Here is a 20,027-nt window from a genome sequence, read left to right as displayed (position 1 = left end):
TTCTTTAGCCTCCATTTCTGAATGAGGGAGAATCTTATGCACTGTTGAAAACTCCTCAGTACAGCTATTTCTTTTTTACATCAATAAATATCTCACAAATTACCTCTTTAATCAGTGGTGTTTGTCCAGCCAAATACTGATACTGGGCTATCATGGCAGCACAACCAGCGTATGACCTGACCAGCTCAGCAAGCAGTCTCAGAATCCCCGACTTCGGCATGAGTGGTTTTAGTGCCGCTGCTGCTTTTGCCTGCTCTTCTTTGCTGTTTTTGCCGCTTTCATCCTTGGAGTCTGCCTTATCTTTTGCATCACCTTCTGATACGCTCTGGGAGGTGGAAGATTCACTTGACGTACTGGGACCGGTCTCACCACTCTGTTGAAAATTAAAAAAGAAACACAAAATCTAAAGTGTATTATCTGTGATCGGTAAAGACGATGGAAGAATCTAAATGCTTTTAAACATCTAACCTGTATTTCAAATGAAATGTAGTTGCAAACTAGCTTTGTCAAATGATTTTGAAAAGCAAAACAAGCTCAATAGCATTCACTTTGATTTTCCAAGAATAAAATTCAATTTCATACAACAAATGGAGAGGACCTCCATCTACACATATAGTAAAATCCAAAGTTCAAAGTTTGGGCTGCTTTTCAAAATTGGCAATTGAAGATGGTGTTTAAAGCAATAGCTCATGATAACTTCTATCTAATAATGAAATGAAAAGATTTACTCAGGTAGTGATTGAAAAAGTTTGGGTTTTTTTGGTTGCATAAAAAGGATTGCCAAAGTTTTCCTTCTCCTTTTGGCCTAACATTCATTTAGGACACCTGTTTCTTAGGTGTGTAACAAATCCCTATATTTTAGCAGAACATGACAGCGGCGTTAATGGAAAGACTAAAAGTACCTGCTGTTCATCTTCTAACGTTTCGACATCAACCACACTCTGTTGTCTAAGAGTTGCCCTGTTGGTACCACCAACACTACTACTAGCACTACTTGTGGAGTACTGCCGAATGAAATCATCACCCACCTCACGCAGTACCTGACCAATCTCCTCCTGTACCACTGAAGGATTCTCATCCTTCTCCAGTTTAGACTTTGAATCTGTTGGCAAAAGAAAGACCACAATACACCTCAGTAATGCTGAGACAGACCCAATGGAAAGATCTCTGACATAGCCCATCTGCAAAGAGGTGCCACCTCATCATGCTGTTTATATAGATGTTCAAGGGAAGATATTGGAGTGTGAAATTCCAATGTGATGTCATGGGTCACAAGGTTGGGGTTCAAAAGTTAAAAGAGCATCTTTGAATTTCAAAGCACACCAAGACAAAGTGCATAACGCAAGTGATATAATCAATGTATAGTATTAATATTATCTAATCCAGTCAAGTATAAAGTATCATCCTGCGACTCTGCCTGTAACTAAACTGTTCTACATCATGGTATACTTGCAACATTCATAACATTTCTAATCTCATTTGAACATGTTCAACCAATTCAAGTTACTGCAAAGCTCTGACATAAAGTGGGAAAATGTGAAAAGAATGAAATCACACTCAACAAGGATGGGTGTCGTTATTGATGGGATGACAGACAATGGTTTGGAAGACACCTGTCGGCCTTGATACCCTACCTTCTTCTTTGATGATTTCTTCAGAGGGTTCAGCCAGAGCATTGAGTAGATCACATAGTACTTGTTTAATGGGACCTTCAACAGGGGCTGGAGATGGGGCTTTGGCAGGTAATACCTTTAATATCTGGGGAACGTTTGGACCAACAAGCCGAGCTTCATCATCATCTGGAAACCATGCACCAAAACAAAACAGGACACAAAAGTTTAGTGTGAATAAGATTTAACTCACACGTGTGAATGTTGCAAAAATAATGCAGTCTTCATTCAGAGCACAGATAATATCAAATGAACATTTAACCCTCAACCCTAATAAGGTTTGGCCCAATCAAACAGTGTTCTAGGTTTAAGATGGACCTCTACACAGGGAGAGGCGTAGAAGGGTTTATCATATGCACAAGCCAAGTTACTCATCTTTGGACGAAAAAAAACAGGATTTATCCTCTGGTCTTTCTACATCTGAAATATTTCAACAACTTCTATGCCACAGAAAGAACACACAAGTTTGTGTACTGCATATTCATTGATTTCAAACCCCACTACATAAAGCAACAAGCGTATAGTCAAGTTCCCTGAGAAATAGCAAACAAAGTACAATGAGACTAGAAAATGTAACTTAAATGGTCATATTCCTACACATTTCCTCTGTAAAATCTCTGGCTACATTTTGGGGACATACCTCTCCTTGAAGGTGGTGGAAGAGCTATTCTTAAAACTGTCTTTGATACATCAACAAAGAGGTCTGAGTTATGAGCTGCTGCTGGTCCCAACACCCTCATGATGTAATTGAACTCTTTGGCACCCATTGTGCCTGCTGCTACACCACATATGCTACTGCCAATGTTCCCAGTGGCTGCTGCTCTCACCACCTGGAAGACAAGTTATGCACTAAGAGTTAGAATCATCCCTGCTGAAGTACATATTTCTTAAAATGATTTCATTTCAAGCCTTCTGACAAGATCAACTATGAATAGAATATTTCACGATCTTCTTAATTCAAATAAATGGCTTGTCAGTGAAATTTTCACAACTTAAAAGTGTAAGTACAAGATTACAACATTCACTTTGTATCAGTGCCATGATTTTCATGGATATATTTGGAAAAAAATAGCGTCAATGATGACACTGTGCTCCTCAGTGCATTTAGCGGTAGGGATGCAAGGAGAGAGGTTTGGGGAATGTTGCTGAGAAAGATGCAAAGAAAGGGTTGAAATGTGAAACTGTAATAAAACCTATTGTTTTTTTAGCAGTGAGCGTCCAGCTTGGTAAACACGCCATCTTGTACATGAAGGCAAAAAACATAATTTTCACATGTCCACAAAACTTGGAATTTGCATAGATGTACATAGATCATCCAAATTGATTTATCTGCAAGATTTTGTATGTTCCTTGCAACAAAATTCTGACCCAATTGAATTATAACAGGAAAACATGCACGCATGATCGGTCAGTGTGGACGTTGTATTGGATGCACTACATCTGCCGTGATGATGGATTGCCAGACGACCACACTGCATCAAAGAACTGTAGTTTAAAACGAAAATATAGTTCTAAACAAGTCATTGACAATGACATAGTAATAGGAGTATTAGTCTTGATGGGGCAGGGAAATGTGGTCATTAAGAAGTATCACTGGAGTGTATATGTTGAGATCTATGGGCACATAGGTCTATGTCGTTGTTCCCAATTTGAAACACATGAGGCATGTCTAAGTTATGGTTCTAAATTGGGAAAAAAGATCAGACCTGTAGCTGTATTGGCCAGCCAAGAAATACATATGCGCATAATAAATGAGGTACAAGATATGACATCTTAAGGTCTAATATCCTATCAAAATTGAAGGGTATAGAACTTGTGGTTACTGAGATATGCATATATATATGTATAATCAAGGTCAAAGGTCATTGAGGTCACGTGACATTTTGAAAAAAAAATGTATTGCTAATAAATCCCTATATGCCAAAAATCAGACCTCTACCTCTATTCGCTTGCCCAGAATTAGATATGTGCATAATAAATGAGGTAAAGCGTGTGTTGTCATAAGGTCTCCCATCCTACTAAATATAAAGGACATAGCACTTGTCGGACTTATTTATTGACATAAATGTATATTTTAGGTAAAAAATCAAGTTCACATGACATTTTGTCAAAAAATTTCTATCCTATAGTTATCCCTATGTACGAAAAATCAGACATCCAGCTCTATTGGCTTGCTCAGAATTAGATATGCACATAATTAATGAGGTACAGTATGTGGCGTCATAAGGTCTCCCATCATACCAGATATGAAGGGTGTGGCACTTGTGGTTACTGAGTTATGGACAAATATGTATATTTGAGGTCAAAGGTCATTGAGGTCACGTGACATTTTGTCAAAAAAATTGTATTGCTAAGTTATCCCTATATACCAAAAATCAGACCTCTAGCTCTATTGGCTCGCTCAAAATTAGATATGTGCATAATTAATGAGGTATAATATGTGGCGTCATCCCATCATACCATATATGAAGGGTGTAGCACTTGTGGTTACTGAGTTATGGACAAATACGTATATTTGAGGTCAAAGGTCACCAAGGTCACGTGACATTTTGTCAAAATGTCTGAGATATCTGTGTGAAAGGATGGACGAACGGATGGACGAACGGACACAATAACCCGGACACCATGACCCAATCTATAAGCCCCCTGGACTTCATCCATGGGGACTAAAAACTGTGTCAATGCATCCTTTTTGCACTAGAATACGATGAGAAACTAAATTTTTATTTTTCTTGGCCTTATACACGGGCGTCTACGGAGAACTGACTTATACATGGGAGTCTATGGAGAACTGCCTTTACATGGGAGTCTATGGAGGACTGCCTTATACATCGGAGTCTATGGAGAACTGCCTTATACATGGGAGTCTATGGAGGTGTAAACTAAAAAGTCCTCCAAGTCTAACACGGCCAAATTTGATCGCATTGTGAAACAAATCGACGTGCATCTGTATGGGGTAGGGTACTATCCTTGTGCAAAGTTTGAAAGAAATTGACCAGGGCATGTCTGAGTGAACGGACGGACGGACGGACGTACGCACGCACGCACGGACAGAAGGACATGACCCAATCTATAACTTATAAGTCCCCCCAGACTTCGTCCGTGGGGACTGACAAACTTTCTTCGTGTCACTGAATGGACACATTTATTAAAGACGTCACTTTAGCTTGTCATTGACAGTGAAATGATTTTTTGCAGAAACTTGATCGGTCCAGCCAAGTACACATGCTTACTCATAACAGCTGGACTGCGATGATCACAACATTGTTTTGTGATATTCCGATACAAAATTAAAATAATTTTATTAATATGTCGCATTGACTATAAAGTTGCAAATGTTTCCTTGGGTGTTGAAACATGTTAGCATAGTGTAAGTGTTACAAATCAACACACCAAACAGCAATGTTCATGTAAGAACAACCTGCTTGATTTCCATGGACTTTCTGGTCCGCCCATCACACTGTTATGTCTGTTTCCCCTCTAGTTTCCGAAATTCTTGGTAAATTTACAAATTCAGTCTCAAAAGTTTTGAGTAAATTTCAAAATTGATTGTATTAATTAAATTGTCAGTTATTAACAAATTCCTTTCGATGCCAATACAGCTCATCTCAGAACCGGACATACTTATATGCACACAAGATTTGGCAACACCCTGACACTTAAATAATCTTCAACAGCACTGATTTACATTTACAAATTATTCTATGTGAAGTAATTCTCCAATTGCAGATACTATGACAAGCATAACATTACACGATGGTTCAGAATGTTCATTTACAAAGTTAACTCAAAATGTACTTTTAAAACGATAGTATTTTGACAGCTGTTACCGCGGCTACTTACTATAAAAAGTCTGTTGAAAAAGAGTACTAAATATCGTTGTTTTTCAGGTCAACAAGTGATTGAATCAAAAACATGTGTCATGAAACAGTAAAACAACAACTGATAAATAAGTAACTTTTCTCAAGAGTAACTTGAAACGCCTCGCCTGAAAGAAAATTTCATCCCGTTTCACAGAAACTGACTGCGTAGTGCGTATTCGAGCGCCACAGCAATGAACGAACGGTCGGGGAATCCCCACGAAAATCGCTCACACTACGTACTCGTCCAAAACATTGATTGTTCACTTTTTAGCTGCATGATTCACTTGCCAAAAATATTTTTATTTTGTAGATAAATAATTGAATTTCTCAGTTTTTTATTTCGTTTGTTAATGAAAAGTCATTTTAATGTTTTTAGATGCTTTAAAAATTTCAAAACCCGCTAAAAAGCGACTATTTGGCCAAAATTCAAACGAAAAACACGAAAACCAAGCTCGAATCATGGGCTATTTCTGTATGAATACTCTCAGTCTCTACTCTCGCCGATGCACGATTTTTGCACCGAAATTTTTCACTCATTTTCGTTGGTATGACTTTGAAACTCCAGGAAGCGATTGAGAAGAAAGGGTTACCTTGAATTATTGAGTTTTTTGCTGATAATTTGCCAAATTAAATGAGAAAAAACACTACGAAAATTTCCACACGCTTAGCTACACACTGAGTGTTTCAGGGGCCTTTCGTGTGGTACAACATGTGATCATGGAGGTAGCAGGAGACTGAGGTTTCTTGCACGGTCGCGCCGATGAAATGGGAAGCTGAAATTTTCGCTCGTAATTTTGCAAACGAAATCGTAAATCCACTCAAAACTTCGTATTTCTTTACATAGTTGAAACCCATGAGGAACGTAATTCATTCTCCCCAGCACAGTAAAAAGGAGATTGAAACGACATGCATGTCAGACAAAGACCAAACGCACGCAAGATGTCCATCCACATCAACCACTCTCGTAATTTACACCGACTGAACAAAAACAATTTGATCGAGCATGGACGTTCTAACGTAAATGCATCATTGTCTATCGCATTTTCATGTAAGCCAATACACTCACACGTACGCTCTAAGTTCAATTATAATGTCAATCCAACACGATAATATTTTCGCTGATAATGAGTGTGCAGCGTGAATGGTATGCTGTAGTCGTTAGATAACACTGATCACGTGGTGTGACAAAATAGTTTTACGGAAGTTGTTGACGGAAATGACGTCAACTTTGCCTCTCCCAACCCTATAAGCTTCCTCAGTTACGTAACTTCGTCGCTAAAAATGCTGTGGGTGTTTACAGGTCTGAAATAGAAAGTGATAAACAATAGCAAACCCCTGACATTCTTTGGATTTAAAGAAATCCAGAGAACAAGACACGAGCATAGTTGTTCTACTTCAAGAACTACTGGTTCAATACCCATTCCGCAATACCTTCTATCCTGCACTGACACTGTTGAAACACAAGACTTTTACAACACTAAGTAACATAAAGATAAAATGGGCAAGGAGGCAGAAAGACACACACACAAGATAATAATACCTACTTTTTCCATGGTGTGTTTCAGTGTGTTAGGTTCTTCCAAGACATGTCTGATTATCAACGTGGCAAGGGAAGTGAACCCGGAGAAAGAAGAGGACATTTTCAGTGACAGTAGCTTCTTTGGACCATCCAACTCTGCAAACATGACAGCATATTGATGTTCTCTGGTAAATCTGAGTGTGACCCTCATCACGGCATGCAGTGTGTCTGGATCTACTGGTATGCTAATCAACCCAACACAGCACCTGTGGGAGGAATTAACACAAGGAGGATGATATAACTTAAGTCATCTTTAGTGTATATTAACCTTTTCTATCTCTGTAAACAGGTCAACACTCACAACTGAAAACATTAACGTTTGACCAAATCATTATGACAGTTGGGTAAAAGGTAGTGTGCCTTCATGACATAAATCTTCTGAAACCAAAATCTGGAAAGTAAAATTTAGATATTTCCATTTGTATTTTTTCTATATCATTGTTTGTTGTAGACTGTCTTACCTGACAATGACCAACACTTGTTCTGGTGATAGGCCTGGTATTACAGTTACTGGTGACTCCTTCTTCTCTTCTTTTTCATTGGCCTCTGTTTTCTCACGCTTCTTCTTGTCCTGAACTTCACCAGAGCTGGCAACACCTTCGGTGCCTGTTGGAATGCCATAATGCACTCACTTGTTATTTGATGTAATGCCACTATCTCAGTACTGAAACAGCAATCCTTCTCACTCAGTCATCACGTAGTAATGAAGGTGACAATAAAACATCATACAATGTTTTGATCAAGAACTTTACCATTCAAGAAAAGCTTTATTCAAAATACACAGGCTGCTTTTCTTGATGGATATACCAAACAGAGATTTAGGACTGGGCTCATGGAACTCTCACTGGGACCAAAAATACACAGGCTGCTTTTCTTGATTGATATACCAAAGAGATTTAGGACTGGGCTCATGGAACTCTCACTGGGACCAAACCCACACCTTACTTTTGGTGAGATGTAGGGTACAAGCATGATATATGAGATAAAAAAGTCTAGCAGTATGTGACTCACACTAGGAGAACAACTTACCTTTGGACGGCTGTTTGCTGGAAGGACCATCTGCATCTGTTTGTGTCTTTCTCTTCTTTCCGGGTTCCTCTGATTCCTGCTTATCTCGATTATCACTCTTCTTGTCATGGTCTTCTTCTTTTGGCAACATTGACAACATGACTGGCCTTCTATTGCCAGTTTCTTCATTGATCTGAGGTACAAATGAACATATAAAGTGAACACTATAATTAGCGCCCTCACTGTTCAGTCAGGTAAAAGCCGGCAAACCAAGCCAGAATTTGACCTATATAACAAAATCTTTACACTGCTGTTTCAAATTCAACGAGGTAAACTGAACTTAATCCTTTATCTCCCAAGGGGTTAGAGGTTCACAATGGCCAGGTTGAATTTCACTGAAAGCCTGACTACATTTTCAGCAATCTTGTGGTCAGAATTATATCCCACATCCATACGATTTGATAAGTCATCTGTTAAATGACTACCAATGTGTAGAGTCTGAATATGGCTGGATATCTTTGAAATATCAAAACAGATATTTAGGGCTTGAACATATGATATATATTAGATGTCACAGGTGGGAAGAACACGCCAAACAAAAATTAAATGAGTAATAGAAAGATGATTAAATTTGCAAATTGGAAATGGTGGTTTTGTTTACCTGCACCATATGGCTGAATTGCACTGTATACCTTCTTCTGCCTGCAGCAAACCTAATGCTGGACTCCCCTGCATAGTATGCATCATCTATAGTCTTGTTGTTGTTGGAGCTGTAGTGACACCACTTGCCATTGCGGTCATCAAACCATTTCCAAGTGTGGGAGGCCACCTGGTAGTAACATAGGAAATGAGCAAAAATTACATAATCTGAACCAAGTGTGATTCTGGTATTCACGTCAATTACTTTGTATTGTATGGTGTTTGAAGGTGACAAGGTCATTAGTATATGTTTAAAGTGTTTTTGTATCAGTAATCTGTTGGTCAAGTGGTAAGTGTGCCCTCTGAGCTAAAATGATATGAAACTAACTGAAAGAAGTTCTCTCTATCACAATACAATTTTACACATTACATAAACTGGTACACAGCTGACGAAAACAAGTCCTAAGAAATTCCTAATTTGACCCAAAAGTTTGTGAGTAACAATGCACATAGCTGGTCATAACAATCAGACATATTCACAACCAGGTTGTTTCTCACATTCTGAATTTCAAATGTACCAATAAAATAGTAAAATATATGATCAAATACAATTGTTCAGCAAAACACTCAATATTCATTTTTGATAACATTGATAATACCACCTTTTTTTTAACAGCATGTTTGTCTTTGGAAAATATTTTTGAAAAGCCAAAATGAAATGACCTGTATTGCATTACAAAATCTATATTGCTATATTATTGCTTAATGGAGATTGGATGCTTATGGTGCAAAACCAATCCTACCTTTCTCTGTTCCTTTCTCCTTTTGGTTGCCAGTGCCGTCTTTTCATAAAGGTCTATGAGTAACATCAAGGGAGCTAAGTACCTAAAGCAAAACAAATGTTGCATTCTTTTACTCACAGGCAGCAACAGTGTTATTTGCTGGTCCAATTCCATACAATGACGACCTGAGATACAATCCTTGATAAATTAAGTGGTGCAATGGATGTCCAATAGCTCTGAGCAACAAGTAATCTGGATAGAAATGCTTGCTGACCTAAGTCATTGACTGCCAGTTGGCATTTATAATGTCTTTTGCAATGTTGTCAGTGTTTGCTTCACAAACTCTACAACCAACCCATCTTTGCAAGGAATCTTTCAAACAACAAATACTGATTTTATTTGCATTTACTTGGAGTTGTTATGGACATGATTTTAGAGAAATGCAGAATTATTTGTAGAATGGACAAGCAAGATTCTGTTCCCTGATGTAGACCAGCTGGGCATTCCAACATTCACACTGATGTCTTTGTCCCCATCACTCATACTGCTGTCTTTATAATGGCTGTTGTTTTTAACACCACTTACTTTGGTGTTGACAAATCTTTGGCAGCAGCTAGGCACTGCTGTGTGCTATCAAGTAGTCTGACCAAGGTGTCCAATGCAGCTGAATGCTCCAATGCCTGAGCACATGGTATTTTCATTTGCTGTGAAGGAATGACAGGGGGTATGACAGTTAGGGTATGAGAAATGTTTGTCACAACTTTATTATCATGTGATTTTTTCTGCCAAGTTTAGGGTTAAATCAAGGACAAGTACACATGTTGTATTTTTTAAAGATACATTTGCATTCTGTCATAAGCGATGTAGTGAATATATTAAAGAATGTGCCATCACAGTTTTTTGTGCCATCACAGTGCGTGGTAAAAAAAGGGATGGGAAATGAAAGAGATCTTCTAAAGGTATCAAAATGATTTAAATTAGTGCATAAGTATCAAAAGACTAATAAGATAACTTTGTGGTAACATTATGTGAGAGTAGCCATTATATCATGTCATTTTTTCATTCGATGATATCAAGTCATACAGAGTACGATAAGAGAGAATGCAATTCACCAGGGGGGGATGGAACATAAGATGTGTACAGAGAATATGACTGTATACCTCAAAGAGAAGGCTGAAGATGTGTATCCTAGATGCTAATTTGGCAGCTTCTGGTAATGAAGTGAGTTGTTTGGCCCATTCAGTCACTGTTCTGTCGTCTGATGTGGTCATTGGAGCAGATGCTTCAAGTAGTACTGATGCACATTCTGATATCTGCAAGTTTGAAAGAAAATTAACTTCAAATTGTGGAATAGACTGTTTACAAAAAGGCCTGACTATGCACTCGGAAATATTTCTATTTTGCTTTATGAATATGTTCCTTCCAAGAAAAAAAATATTTTCAGCATCTTCATATGTCTGTTGCATTTTTTGCAGTAACTCCCCATTCTAGTTTGGATCAAACAAATAGCTGAGGATAATGACTGTATGCATTCATCTAGGTATACTTCCTTTTCAAGGTCAACATTAAGAGAAAGAGGTGAAAATCTGGAGGCAGGTATGAACAAAACGATGCCTGTGCAAACCTGTATGTCTACATATATCACAGTTGATACTTCCATAAACAGTACATATTCATCTGCTTCTACATTGCGTACAGTGTCACTTGAAAGCCACACAAAAAAAAAAAACATGACTCAAAAGTGAGATTTACCTGTTGGACAAGACATTGAAGTATGTCATTTCTCCATTCATTTCCATTACGCATCTTTGCGACAACCAACAGATCACATATCCTATACACAGTGTCTGGTAGCTCATCTAGCAGGCGAAGACACCCAGGCAACATCTTAGCAGTGAAATTGTCCAGAACATTTTTCTCCAGGGGATCTTCCCACTTGATCCGATCTTTCTCCTCCTGGGCTTTCCTTTCTTCTTCCTTCTTTTTCTCCTCTTCTTTCTTCTTCTTTTCTTCTTCCTAATTTGTCCACAGAAAATTGGAAGTGGAAATATCTTAGGTCCCATTTTGTCCAGCATGAAATCAGCTAAGGCCCCAAATTTATCAATTTCCATGTTTCTATTCTGTAACTTTCAGCATGCTGGGAAACTTCAACATTGTTCTGATGTGAACATAAACTATGCGTACTGTTTCTTGGTAAAGAGAAGATATTATACCAAGATATACAAAGAATTCACCCTCCTTGGCAGATATTCACAATACCTATCTACTATGAAATCAACTGTTTTTGAAGGACTTTAAGGTTTTCTTTGTCACTAGAACAAGCTTGTAAGTCTACTTGAGTCGTTGTAAAGCATACAGATAACAGCAACACCTGTCATGTTGACACAAACCCCCTGAAACAACTACAAATCTTTTACAACGATCCCTCTTTTGCACCTACAGAAGTATGTGTATCAGATAACATTATTTTGGTTTGTGTATCAGCTGTTATAGGTGAGTACCTACCTCCTCTGTCGACATCAGAACATTTTCTCCCAATGACATAGCTATTGCTCTCATCATCTGGTCTTCTTCTGACAATCCAAACTCAATAGCCAAGTCCTGCAGCAAATAACAAGATTCCGTGTCAAGACTTGAAATGAAACACAGTGTCTCTACCATCACTTTAACATTAGCAGTCTGCAAATTACCGTGCAATGACTTGCAAGAACGGTCATTTAGCCTATCTCTCTGTTTGGAAGTATGTCATGAGTGAGTCGCTCTGGTTGAGAGCTACTGCAAACTTGCAGTCAGAAAACGTACACTTGATCAGTGGTAGGCAAGTGCTTTGTGAACATCAGTGTTCCTGTAAGTGAATACAAACCACATGTAATGATATAACACTGCACTAGCTTCTGTACCAATCATGCAAGTTCCTATGAACTATATTCATAGAATGACTCAGTCTGGAATGTTACCTCTATCATAAACCCAGATAATGCAGTGCATTGGTGCAAATTTGTACACAATAAGATTATCTATAACAGTATCTTCTAACAGCAAAAACTTCTTTGATCTGGAAGCTAATTACTGAACTTTTCATTTACTGACCTGTGCACCTGATGGTAATGGTGGTGGGTGAGTCAGAATCCATTCTGTGGCTTGTTCTATTGATGTGGTGTGTATGAGGGCTTCCATTGCATGCTCTCTGGTGAACCCCATGTCCATCAGCTGAATTGAATGCACAGCGAGAAAAATCATTCAATTTCTATGGGATCATTGGAGATTTTGAGGTGTTAACAGTTTGTTTTGAAATGATACTCAAAGTTTCTTCTTGATCACTGACTACATAAGTATTAGTGTAGTGTAGGCTTCACACTGCTAGTTGAAATGTTGCTTTGTATGTAACTAGTACGTTTAATTGACAACACTTATGAAACACAGAAGGAATTATTTTGAAAATTATGATTTGGCTACATAATGTGATCCAACTTTGTTACAGCGATTTCTTGTCTTAGTGTTACCATTATTGAATCGTTAATGCTTCCAGCAGCATATGCCCCAGAAAATCTGATGACATTGTATCAGATTTAGAAGTACACCACACACTCACTTGTTGGAGATGTTGAGGGTTAGTCTCAGGTTCTCGTCTGCCTAAGATACCTCCCAGACCACCAAGACTGCCAAGACCAGCAATGCTGGCAGCAGTACCACTACTGCCAGTGTCTGTGCCAGTGCTGGTACTAGTCCCAGCACCACCAGCACCGCCACCACTGCGACTAGCACCAGAACCAGCTCCAGCAGCACTACCACTTGATGTTGAAGCACCACTCTCCGCTGTTGCTGCTGTATTCACACCTAGCAACAATTTCTCTTTTTCAAGTCTCTCTTTGATCGTTGCCTCTCCTCGGAGGATGTGGCTGAGGATGGCAAGCATGCTTTCAGACATCCTGCCACCGTAGACTTTGAGGGGCTTCCTGTTCCACAGATTCATTATTGCATTGAATGCTGCCTGTCAGGGTCAACGATTTAAAACAAAAAGACTCACGATTACAATTTTGTCCTGAAACATCAAAACCTCAGAACAGATTATGTTCTCAAGACAAATTAATAGCAGATTATGAAAGGACCATGATTTCATCCTGGGAATAATAATCAATACCAGACTAAAACTTTCTGTGATAATACGTAGTGTTCGCTGCAGCGAAAATCACAGGCAATCATGGGAAACAAGACAAAGAAAGGAAATACAGACAACAAACAAAATCAATCCAAAAGTATGAAAGAATTAACACTTATGAAGTAGTTTCTTTGCAATCACGTACTACATTAGTAGTTTACTGTAACAAGTAACCTTCACTTGTTTAATTAGGTCATAGTGTTGTTAGGAAATTTTCCATTTTGATATTATTCCTACCTTATGTGTGTGTATCAGGAACTGTACAGGACTGAATGGTACAAAACCTGCTTGAGTTGCCTTGGTGGGCAAAGTGTGTGGTGATTCCAGTACAGTCTTGGTGTTCACCATCTTTTCAACCAACATCAGCCATGCATCCAAAAACTCTCCGGTGCCATCTGCAAGAAATGGCAAAGAGTCAATCAGAAATTGCTCTACATTCTTTCACAGTTTGTCAGAAATGCTCTCCATCAGAAGCTACTACTGATACAGTAGAAATACAGTAAATATTGACATACAAAGCCATCAATGGTTTAGCTCTGCCATTCATCACACATCTGATTGAACAATAAAACCCAACACAAATATCTTTGCTCCAGTTCTAGATTGAAACTGAAAATCCCTGGGACAAAGCTAAAGTCACAGGGGAAAGGATCATTTGCACAATCTGCTCTATTCCTATGGAAACAACTGCTACCCCATAAAATATATGCTCTGCTCTAACTAAGGAAAGCTTCAAGTCTACACATAAAACATATTTCTTTCAGAGAGATTTTTGTAATAAACATTGTTCAGCACCAGCGATGATTCACGATGGATACTACTACTAGGTTAGTTATGTTATGTTTACCAGTTGAACACTTTTGAGGAACAGTAGGTATTACGCCTATGTTCCTCACCACAATGGAGTTCAACAACATGGATGTCTGTATGAAATCACTTCACGTATTGAATACCATGTCTTGCATGTATAGAAGAAATTGATTATCAAAGAACTAAACTTACCAGGAAGGTCAGGATGTTCTAGACCATCCTTTGCATCAACATTTCCTCCACTTGACAAGGCCCAATTGAAGGTTCTGCAATCAATTTCAAGACATTTATATACACTTAATGCAACATAAGACATTGGGTACACTTGGGAGGGGAGGGGACTGTGCAAGCTAGGACTGACAGCAACGCAGGTACACCACGACTGAGCAAAATTATGTAGATATGATTTTACAAATGATATGAATTCTTGTTTTGGTGGTCAGTCACCACACCTACATTTGCTTTTTAGGGCAATACTAGAGTTGATGGAAAGCTATGTTGTTTTTGTCCAAATTCTTGGTACATGGAACAGCCAGGCATACTTCTTCAACAGGTTGGTAGATACAGATTGCTGTATTTTACTGCTATGCTATTAACTTATCCATGGAAGCACTAAGCTACTTTGTGTTTTGCAATCAATACAAATTGATGGGAAATATTACACAATTATCCACATTTATGTCTATAACATAGTAGCAGAATACAACACTAAAATTTAACTGTCATCTTGTGATTTGTAGTTATCCACTTACTGAAACAGAGCAGCGTGTCCTCCAGATGACATGAACTTTTGCAGCATCAAATGGTAGGGATATTTCTTCTCATCAAATAGCATGGGTGATGTAAATCCAACTGAACATATGAAAAATGTCAATCTGAAATCAAAACAGATAAATTACACTTTCTGAGCAATTGTATTGACGAAAAATATTCAGAAGTTTCCCCAGGTAAAACAAAGCTAAAATGCCAATAGCTAGAGCAAAGAGAGGTTCAATGACATTAGAGAAATATATACAGACTTCAGCGTAAATACGCAGTAATTAACATAATTTGATCTACCTTATCCTCATATAGTAAACATACAGACAGGCATGCAAATGAGATGCAATTGAGACTGACTCTCCAGAATACCTCTCTTTGGTATATATACATATATCAAATGTGAGCTAAAGACAAAGGTTTTAAGAAGAAATTTGACAGGCTTGACCAAAGGGTACTCACACACAAAAACGCTGAAGAGCTTACCTGAACCTGGGAGTTGGTGAACAAGTTGGTGGCATCCAGGACAGTCCACTTGCTAGGAGTTTACACAGAGATGTTGCAGTCAGTCTGGCAGGCTCTGGAGGTAAACTGGGATTTGTGGGTAAATGGTGACTTCTCCGCTGCCTGACCGGGGAACCAACACATAGCTTGACAAGCAGTCCAAAGAGCTCAGCCAAGGCTCGCCCAAGCCTTGATGAAGCCGACAGCAACGGTTTTATTTGCTTCACCTGCTGTGTGAGCTGCGGAGACATTTTGATTTTATTTTTCCCATCTTGGGTCGTGACCACCTTATCATCATCTATATCCATGGGTGTAATGCCATTGGAAGAAGTATCCATTGGTACACTTCCTGTATCATTAGTCCTCACATTATTGCTTGTGGAAGCCTCAGGCTTATCATCTTTCCCTTTCCCAGTTTTCCCAAGTGAATCAGGTTGGAAGTCCTTTGGTAACAGCTTTTCCATGTCTCCTTTACCGAATTCAGAACTTTCTGGCAAGGAGTCAGGGGTGCAAAGAGCTAGCAGGATGGTGCTCTCCCACACCAATGAAGAATACAGTCTACTGAGTCCTTCAAGGACTTTCTGTCCAAGATCTGAACCCCAGTGATTGATTGAAATTGTCCTGATGTCACTCTGCAATGAAATTAAACAGCACTTAAAGAAAAGGCCAGAAACCGGATGTCTTTTATCACTTGTCAAATACACTAGTTTCCTCCTCATTTTTGTGAATATAAATACTCTGCGTGTAACAAAAGCAAGCAGATTGTGAAACATTTACTGAGCTTATAACTATATGATGTGTAGGATATGTGTGGAAATAACAACCGGATATCCTGACATGTACCTTTAAAAAGGTGCCTTCCAGAGCAAAATAATACTTGCCCTGATAATCATGTCTTGCATACAGTAACCCAGTGTACTTCACCATTGATCTGAGCAAACCTGAAAGTGGATATGGTTTCCACCTATTGATAGGGCAGGTTATAGTAATAGGAACTTTTACTCAAACTTCCCTTGGTGAAACTGTCACTCATTCGCCCATGTCAATATATTCTTCCAATCTGAGAAATTTGTTTTTTGAATAAATTTCCGTGATAGGGTGAAAAAGGCAAGGGATGCTCATCATCTATGCACACTTACCGACCCAACCCTGCAAACATGGACAAACATCATAATGTAGGCATGTGCAGAAGCCATAGCATGCAACAATGGGGTGGCTGCAGCTGACAGGGGTGCCTCTGAAATGTTGGGTGCATTGGCCAATTCTCGGAGAAGTACTGATCCACCGGGAGCCTCCACAGGTTGGTGTAAGGGTTCCAGTGATTGCAAAACTTCATTTAAATGTAGAAGACCTTGTTTAAGCACTTGAGGTTCATGGGCTAGCGTCTGCAAGAAAAAAAGGTATCAGTATTGAGGGGTGAAAGGAATAAAATGTTATTTCTTTACTGTTACTGTTCCAACTATGTAACCACAAACTTTTGTCATCTGAGTCATCATCAGCTCATAATTGAAGTCACAAGCCAGTGTTAATAGCTGATGCAAAGTTCAAAAGACTGTCCGAATCTATGCAGATAAATGCAACTGCTTTTGACAATCTGCATCAAAATGACACAATACCACTTATTGATTACATCAGAACTGTATCAACACAAGGCTTGGTCAGCATTTCAGGAACTAAGCAATACTGTTAATAACTTATTTTCTTCTAACTTGACACTTTCCACAAAAAATAGGTTCTCTCAGTAATAAGGTTTGAGGCAAACTTAACTAAACAAGCAGTATTGCTGAAGGCAATGAGTACTTGGGCCGTGATAGAGTAATTTTGAGGACAATATATACTACTATTCAAATATGGTCTTGAATTTCCTCCTGTCAATTAGGCATTTGATTAACTGGTTATTAAACGAAGCAATGGCATGACAACGGCAAAATATGTCTAGCAACTTTTGTGGAGCTGAGGCAGGGTTCTTTATTTATAGTGCAAATTGCTTAAACTCCTTAAATATTCAAATAACAGCAAATTTCTTTTGTTCTCGATGGTAGATGTCTAATATTTAGATGGGCATATTTAGATTTCTACCCTATAGTTATCCCTATATACCAAAAATCGGACATCCAGCTCTATTGGCTTGCTCAGAATTAGATATGCACATAATCAATGAGGTACAACATGTGGTGTCATAAGGTGTCCCATCATACCAATATGAAGGGTGTAGCACTTGTGGTTACTGAGTTGTGGACAAATATATATATTTGAGGTCAAAGGTCATTGAAGTCACGTCACATTTTGTCATAATAATTGTATTGCTAAGTTATTCCTATATACCAAAAATCAGACCTCTAGCTCTATTGGCTCGCTCAAAATAAGATATGTGCATAATTAATGAGGTACAATATATGGTGTCATAAGGTGTCCTATCATACCAAATATGAAGGGTGTAGCACTTGTGGTTACTGAGTTATGGACAATAATGTATATTTGAGGTCAAAGGTCACCAAGGTCACATGATATTTTGTCAAATGTCTGATATATGTGCGTGAACCGATGGACTCACTGATGGACTCACAGACGGATATGACCCAATCTATAAGCCCCCTGGACTTTATCCGTGGGGACAAAAAACTGCATCCTTTAGCCAATATGAATACGATGAGAAACTAAATTTTATTTTCTTGGCCTTATACATGGGAGTCTATGGAGGTGTAAACTAAAAAGTCCTCTAACACGGCCAAATTCGATCGCATTGTGAAACAAATCGACGTGCATCTGTATGGGTTGGGTTCTATTCTTGTGCCAAGTTTGAAAGAAATTGACCAGGGCATGTCTGAGATATCTGCGTGAACGGACGGACGGACGGACTGACATGACCAAACCTATAACTCCCCCAGGACTTCGTCAGTGGGCACTAAAAACAACGCAACAGTTATTACAGCTACACCGGCGGTAGGTTCATATCCAGAGCCCCGTACGGTCTGCCGCCGTCGCTTGAAAACAATCTCATAAACCTGGCCATATGGGCAACTGTGTATGGGCAGCTGGATGCTTGACTTCCCGGAGTCCCGGAGAAGGCTAGCTGTCACGTTCAAGCTCAGGATTATTTGTCGATCAAATTTCAGTAAATTTACCTTACCTGGATGAAATTTTGTCTATAGGCTGAAATTTCGCCGAAGTTTGACAAAATTGCATCAATTTTTCAGGTTCATATCCGAAATTTTTGAGTTTTGAGTGCAGACAGAAATAAGTTTTGAGGCAACATGGCTGCGACCCCATGTTGACCCCCAGCCCTGCGTACGATGAGCTATGTGCTACAGCTAACACACAGCATCGTACGCAGGGCTAGCGAGAGAGTTGCCGACATCGACGGTTATTTACGAGAAGTGAATAAAAGACTGTCATTTTTGGAAGCGATCAAGTAGCTGAGGTAGGCTGGGATACGACTTGGGCCCAAGAACGCTGAATTTCGGCAGTAATTTGGCTTTTTACGTCAAGTCCCAAAATGGATTTGAAGTCACCGACCTTACGTACGGGTCTTTGCAGGGCTGTGGTGAGCGGGGCGATTAGCTGTAGCGGAACACACAGCATCGTACGCAGGGCTAGTTGACCCCAAGTGAAAATGTGTTCACGATCGAATCTTCCTATATTTTTTTCAGAATTTTCGACAAAATCATTGCTTCTTAAATCTTTTGTAAAATATCAAATACTAAAATAAAAATGCGATGTGCCACGTCTCCAGATTTCTAAAATATCATTTGTTGACAGTTCGACGGAATACTCATTTCGCAAACTTGTGACGCAGTTGAAATTCAATACTGACCGCCAAATAATCTTAATGAGACGAGATCATTCTAGACATCCTCCAAATTATCCAACCATTCGCGTTAGAGTTCAGCTCGCTTAGAGTATCATAACATTCTTCGGCCTTCGTTTAGATCGACCCTAATCTCTCCCATTTAGGAAATAAATACACAAGCTACCTTGACAAACTTCGTGCACCATCCAGGACCAAACGCACTACAATTCTGTCTTGACGTCATCATCTCCTTACCTGGTAATCGGCATACCGTATTTTTCAGCAAAGGAGACACAGAATACGTCGGAGTATTCAGTTTCAAAACGTATTACATTGTGTGATGTTGTCAAAAAAAGGTAATGTTACTGCAGTGGTATAAATTACAAAACACAAAAGTTCAAATCAGTTTATTTTGGACTGGCTTTACCCAACATTTCATATTGTTTCTTATGCCAGATTTGACC

The 20,027-nt window shown here is 38.9% G+C and overlaps 1 protein-coding gene across 1 annotated transcript in view; it reads right to left on the bottom strand.

The window, feature by feature from the left end:
* Window positions 1-20,027, bottom strand: part of LOC139135208 (E3 ubiquitin-protein ligase HUWE1-like) — a 75,422-nt gene that overhangs the window by 27,372 nt on the left and 28,023 nt on the right. Inside the window, 20 exon segments of the mRNA XM_070702482.1 lie at window positions 104-373; window positions 903-1,102; window positions 1,635-1,799; window positions 2,311-2,500; window positions 7,078-7,318; window positions 7,574-7,718; window positions 8,142-8,313; window positions 8,782-8,949; window positions 9,563-9,644; window positions 10,127-10,245; window positions 10,702-10,854; window positions 11,294-11,557; window positions 12,047-12,142; window positions 12,632-12,751; window positions 13,134-13,532; window positions 13,938-14,095; window positions 14,703-14,776; window positions 15,263-15,385; window positions 15,756-16,405; window positions 16,913-17,158. Of these exon segments, the coding sequence (XP_070558583.1) occupies window positions 104-373; window positions 903-1,102; window positions 1,635-1,799; window positions 2,311-2,500; window positions 7,078-7,318; window positions 7,574-7,718; window positions 8,142-8,313; window positions 8,782-8,949; window positions 9,563-9,644; window positions 10,127-10,245; window positions 10,702-10,854; window positions 11,294-11,557; window positions 12,047-12,142; window positions 12,632-12,751; window positions 13,134-13,532; window positions 13,938-14,095; window positions 14,703-14,776; window positions 15,263-15,385; window positions 15,756-16,405; window positions 16,913-17,158 (4,035 nt within the window).

Source organism: Ptychodera flava, chromosome 6, assembly GCF_041260155.1.
Source record: "Ptychodera flava strain L36383 chromosome 6, AS_Pfla_20210202, whole genome shotgun sequence".
NCBI lineage: Eukaryota > Metazoa > Hemichordata > Enteropneusta > Ptychoderidae > Ptychodera > Ptychodera flava.
The sequence above is the reverse complement of the archived record's forward strand: the minus strand, read 5'-3'. Positions and strand labels throughout refer to the sequence as shown.